The 6000-nt window shown below is 49.5% G+C and overlaps 1 protein-coding gene across 1 annotated transcript in view; it reads left to right on the top strand.

Moving 5' to 3' along the window:
* LOC144490196 (uncharacterized) overlaps positions 1-6000 on the top strand; it is a gene marked incomplete at its 3' end in the record, with an annotated part of 37936 nt that overhangs the window by 9052 nt on the left and 22884 nt on the right. Inside the window, exons 5-6 of the mRNA XM_078207993.1 lie at positions 3712-3858; positions 3958-4188. Of these exons, the coding sequence (XP_078064119.1) occupies positions 3760-3858; positions 3958-4188 (330 nt within the window). The remainder of the gene's footprint in view (positions 1-3711; positions 3859-3957; positions 4189-6000) is intronic.

Here is a 6000-nt window from a genome sequence, read left to right as displayed (position 1 = left end):
CCTCCCTCTCGCTGTCCCTCCTCTCACTCTCCCTCCTTCCCTCTCGCTCTCCTTCTCTCCCTCTCTCTCTCTCTCTCTTCCTCTCGTTGTCCTTCTCTCTCTTTCGCTGTCCCTCCCTCCCTCCTTCCCTCTGTCCCTTCCTCCCTCTTGCTGTCCCTACCCCCCTCTTGCTGTCTATCTTTCCCTCCCTCCCTCTCGCTGTCCCTCCCTCCTTACCCGATCTCTCTCTCTCTCACACGCATGAAGTCACAGAGATTTACAGCACGGAAACAGGCCCTTCGGCCCAACTCGTCCATGCCGACCATGTTTCCCAAACTGAACTGGTCCCATTTGCCTGCATTTGGCCCGTATCCCTCTCAAACGTTACTATCCATCTCCCTGTCCAAATGTCCTTTAAATGTAGTCATTGTAGCCGCCTCTCCCGCGTCCTCTGGCAGCTCATTCCATACACGCACCACCCTCTGTGTGAAAAAACCTGCCCCTTGGGTCCCTTTCCAATCTTTTCCCTCTGCCCTTGAATTTTGGACTTGATTTTCATTTAGTTTTGATTTGATTTGAATTGATTTGATTTGAATTACTTCAATTTGATTTTGATTTGAATTCAGTTGATTTGATTTGAATTTAATTGATTTGATTTTGATTTGAATTGAATTGATTTGTTTTGAGTTGAATTGATTTTGATTTGTAATTATTTCATTTTGATTTGTAATTATTTCATTTTGAATTTGATGTGTAATTATTTGAATTTGATTTGTAATTATTTGATTTTGATTTGTAATTATTTGATTTTGATTTGTAATTATTTGATTTTGATTTGTAATTATTTGATTTTGAATTGTAGTTATTTGATTTTGAATTTGATTTGTAATTATTTGAATTTGATTTGTAATTATTTGATTTTGATTTGTAATTATTTGATTTTGAATTTGATTTGTAATTATTTGATTTTGATTTGTAATTACTTGATTTTGAATTTGATTTCTAATTATTTGATTTTGATTTCTAATTATTTGATTTTGATTTGCAATTATTTGACTTTGAATTTGATTTGTAATTGATTTTGGTTTATAATTATTTGATTTTGGCTTGATTTGAAATGCTTTGATTTTGATTTTGATTTGATTTTGATCAAATTGAGCGGGGGGGAGAGACAGAGAGATGATCATGTTAATGTCACGTGACTAGTACAGATTAGTTTTAGTTTATTTATTAGTGTCACAAGTCAGCTGACATTAACACCGCAATGAAGTTACTATGAAAATCCCCTAGTCGCCCACACTCCGGCGCCTGTTCGGGTAACACTGAGGGAGAATTTAGCACGGCCCAATGCACCCGAACCAGCACGTCTTTCAGACTGTGGGAGGAAACCGGAGCACCCGGAGGAAACCCACACAGACACGGGGAGAACGTGCAGACTCCACACAGACAGTGACCCGAGCCGGGAATCGAACCCGGGTCCCTGGCGCTGTGAGGGAGCAGCAGTGCTAACTACTGTGCCACCGTGCAGAGATCCCAGACCTGATCCCTGTGGAAGACCACAAGATATAGATCTCCATTCTGAGAAAAAACACCCTTCCATCGCTATTCTCTGTCTTCTGGCTCTGGTGGACAGTTGGGGGTGAGGTGTTGCTCCTGTAGTATGTGGGAGCTGGGGGACAGTTGGGGGTGAGGTGTTGCTCCTGCAATATGTGGAAGCTGGTGGACAGTTGGGGGTGAGGTGTTGCTCCTGCAGTATGTGGGCGCTGGTGGACAGTTGGGGGTGAGGTGTTGCGGCTGTAGTATGTGGGAGCTGGGGGACAGTTTGGGGTGAGGTGTTGCTCCTGTAGTATGTGGGAGCTGGTGGACAGTTGGGGGTGAGGTGTTGCTCCTGTAGTATGTGGGAGCTGGTGGACAGCTGGGGTTGAGGTGTTGCTCCTGTAGTATGTGAGAGCTGGGGGACAGTTGGGGGTGAGGTGTTGCTCCTGTAGTATGTGGGAGCTGGTGGACAGTTGGGGGTGAGGTGTTGCTCCTGTAGTATGTGGGAGCTGGTGGACAGTTGGGGGTGAGGTGTTGCTCCTGTAGTATGTGGGAGCTGGTGGACAGTTGGGGGTGAGGTGTTGCTCCTGTAGTATGTGGGAGCTGGTGGACAGTTGGGGATGAGGTGTTGCTCCTGTGGTATGTGGGAGCTGGTGGACAGTTGGGGGTGAGGTGTTGCTCCTGTAATATGTGGGAACTGGTGGACAGTTGGGAGTGAGGTGTTGCGGCTGTAGTATGTGGGAGCTGGTGGACAGTCGGGGGTGCGGTGTTCCTCCTGTAGTATGTGGGAGCTGGTGGACAGTTGGGGGTGAGGTGTTGCTCCTGTAGTATGTGGGAGCTGGTGGACAGTTGGGGGTGAGGTGTTGCTCCTGTAGTATGTGGGAGCTGGTGGACAGTTGGGAGTGAGGTGTTGCTCCTGTAGTATGTGGGAGCTGGTGGACAGTTGGGGGTGAGGTGTTTCTCCTGTAGTATGTGGGAGCTGGTGGACAGTTGGGGGTGAGGTGTTGCTCCTGTAGTCTGTGGGAGCTGGTGGACAGTTGGGGGTGCGGTGTTGCTCCTGTAGTATGTGGGAGCTGGTGGACAGTTGGGGGTGCGGTGTTGCTCCTGCAGTATGTGGGAGCTGGTGGACAGTTGGGGGTGAGGGGTTGCTCCTGTAGTATGTGGGAGCTGGTGGACAGTTGGGGGTGAGGTGTTGCTCCTGCAGTATGTGGGAGCTGGTGGACAGTTGGGAGTGAGGTGTTGCTCCTGTAGTATGTGGGAGCTGGTGGACAGTCGGGGGTGAGGTGTTGCAGCTGTTGTATGTGGGAGCTGGTGGACAGTTTGGGGTGAGGTGTTGCGGCTGTGGTATGTGGGAGCTGGTGGACAGTTGGGGGTGAGGTGTAGCTCCTGTAGTATGTGGGAGCTGGTGGACAGCTGGGGTTGAGGTGTTGCTCCTGTAGTATGTGGGAGCTGGGGGACAGTTGGGGGTGAGGTGTTGCTCCTGTAGTATGTGGGAGCTGGTGGACAGTTGGGGGTGAGGTGTTGCTCCTGTAGTATGTGGGAGCTGGTGGACAGTTGGGGGTGAGGTGTTGCTCCTGCAGTATGTGGGAGCTGGTGGACAGTTGGGGGTGAGGTGTTGCAGCTGTAGTATGTGGGAGCTGGTGGACAGTTGGGGGTGAGGTGTTGCTCCTGCAGTATGTGGGAGCTGGTGGACAGTTGGGGGTGAGGTGTTGCTCCTGTAGTATGTGGGAGCTGGTGGACAGTTGGGGGTGAGGTGTTGCTCCTGTAGTATGTGGGAGCTGGTGGACAGTTGGGGGTGAGGTGTTGCTCCTGTAGTATGTGGGAGCTGGTGGACAGTTGGGGATGAGGTGTTGCTCCTGTAGTATGTGGGAGCTGGTAAACAGTTGGGGGTGAGGTGTTGCTCCTGTAGTATGTGGGCGCTGGTGGACAGTTGGGGGTGAGGTGTTGCTCCTGCAGTATGTGGGAGCTGGTGGACAGTTGGGGGTGAGGTGTTGCAGCTGTATTATGTGGGAGCTGGGGGACAGTTGGGGGTGAGGTGTTGCTCCTGTAATGTGTGGGAGCTGGGGGACAGTTGGGGGTGAGGTGTTGCTCCTGTAATGTGTGGGAACTGGTGGGCAGTTCGGGGGTGAGGTACTGCAGCTGTAGTATTAATTTCAAACCTTGTGTCTCACGCATCCCCCCCCCACACCCCCGCAGGCCGAACAGTCAAACACAGAGCTGAGCGTCTCGCTGGAGAAGGCGCGGATGGAGGAGGCGGCACTAAGGGACTCTCTTGTGAAAATGAGTGCGTTGAATCAAGCACTTGCGGAGGACAAAGAAGCTCAGAACAAACTGCTAGAGGAGGTAGAGATGCGTGACTCCGAGCGGGACCGGAGCGGGGGTGTTCCGTCTGCGCCAGATTCCCACACGGTAAACTCTTCCCCCACTCCTGCCCCACCACAGGTCGAGGTGGAGAAGGCCTCTCTGATGTCCAGACTCGCCGAGGCAGAGCGGGAGGCGGGAGAGACCCGCGAGGCGCTGCAGCGGGGCGAGGAGGAGCGGGAGGAGCTCGTGGCCGAGGGTCAGAGGCTGGGCCAATCCCTGCGGAGCACCGAGGGCAAGACGGAGGGACTGCAAGCCGAGCTGACCGACCTCCAGGCAGTCATGAGCCAACTGCGCGACCAGCTGCGGCAGGTGAGGGGGCAGGGCGGGGGGGGAGGGCGCACCCACATACCACATCTGCACGCCCTAACTGTCCACCAGTTCCCACATACTACAGCAGCAACACCCAACTGTCCAGCAGTTCCCACATACTACAGTTGCAACACCAAACTGTCCAGCAGTTCCCACATACTACAGGAGCAACACCAAACTGTCCAGCAGTTCCCACATACTACAGTTGCAACACCAAACTGTCCAGCAGTTCCCACATACTACAGGAGCAACACCAAACTGTCCAGCAGTTCCCACATACTACAGGAGCAACATCCAACTGTTCACCAGTTCCCACATACAACAGCCGCAGCACCTCACCCCCAACTGTCCACCAGCTCCCACATACTACCGGAGTAACTCTGCATCCACAACTGTTTTTCAATGTTGAGATTGTTGTTGAACTTGTTGGTGTTTTTCAATGTTGAGGTTGTTGTTGAACTTGTTGGTGTTTTTCAATGTTGAGGTTGTTGTTGCATTTGTTGGTGTTTTTCAATGTTGAGGTTGTTGTTGCATTTGTTGGTGTTTTTCAATGTTGAGGTTGTTGTTGCATTTGTTGGTGTTTTTCAATGTTGAGGTTGTTGCATTTGTTGGTGTATTCCATTGAGGTTGTTGTTGGATTTGTTGGTGTTTTCCAATGTTGAGGTTGTTGTTGCATTTGGTGTCTTTCAATGTTGGGGTTGTTGTTGAATTTGTTGGTGTTTTCAATGTTGAGGGTGTTGTTGCATTTGGTGTCTTTCAATGTTGGGGTTGTTGTTGAATTTGTTGGTGTATTCCAATGTTGAAGTTGTTGTTGAACTTGTTGTTTTCAATGTTGAGGTTGTTGTTGAACTTGTTGGTGTATTTCAATGTTGAGGTTGTTGTTGCATTTATTGGTGTTTTCGAAAGTTGAGGTTGTTGTTGCATTTGTTGGTGTATTTCAATGTTGAAGTTGTTGTTGCATTCGTTGGTGTATTGCATTTAGGTAGTTGTTGGATTTGTTGGTGTTTTCCAATGTTGAGGTTGTTGTTGGGTTTGATGTCTTTCAATGTTGGAGTTGTTGTTGAATTTGTTGGTGTTTTCAATGTTGAGGTTGTTGTTGCATATGGTGTCTTTCAATGTTGAGGTTGTTGTTGCATTTGTTGGTGTTTCTCAATGTTGAGGTTGTTGTTGAATTTGATGGTGTTTTTCAATGTTTAGGTTGTTAGAAACACAGAAACATAGAAAAACTACAGCACAAAACAGGCCCTTCGGCCCCACAAGTTGTGCCGAACACATCCCTACCTTCCAGACCTACCTATAACCCTCCATCCTATTAAGTCCCATGTACTCATCCAGGAGTCTCTTAAAAGACCCTATTGAGTTTGCCTCCACCACCACTGACGGCAGCCGATTCCACTCGCCCACCACCCTCTGTGTGAAAAACTTCCCCCTAACATCTCCCCTGTACCTACCCCCCAGCACCTTAAACCTGTGTCCTCTCGTAGCAGCCATTTCCACCCTGGGAAAAAGCCTCTGAGAGTCCACCCGATCTATGCCTCTCAACATCTTATACACCTCTATTAGGTCTCCTCTCATCCTACGTCTCTCCAAGGTGAAAAGACCGAGCTCCCTCAGCCTATCCTCATAAGGCATGCCACTCAATCCAGGCAACATCCTTGTAAATCTCCTCTGCACCCTTTCAATCTTTTCCACATCCTTCCTGTAATGAGGCGACCAGAACTGAGCACAGTACTCCAAGTGGGGTCTGACGAGGGTCTTATATAGCTGCATCATTATCCCCGGACTCCTAAACTCAATCCCTCGATTGATAAA

Source organism: Mustelus asterias, unplaced genomic scaffold (assembly GCF_964213995.1).
Source record: "Mustelus asterias unplaced genomic scaffold, sMusAst1.hap1.1 HAP1_SCAFFOLD_2997, whole genome shotgun sequence".
Classification (NCBI taxonomy): domain Eukaryota; kingdom Metazoa; phylum Chordata; class Chondrichthyes; order Carcharhiniformes; family Triakidae; genus Mustelus; species Mustelus asterias.
This window is presented reverse-complemented; position numbering and strand designations above follow the sequence as displayed.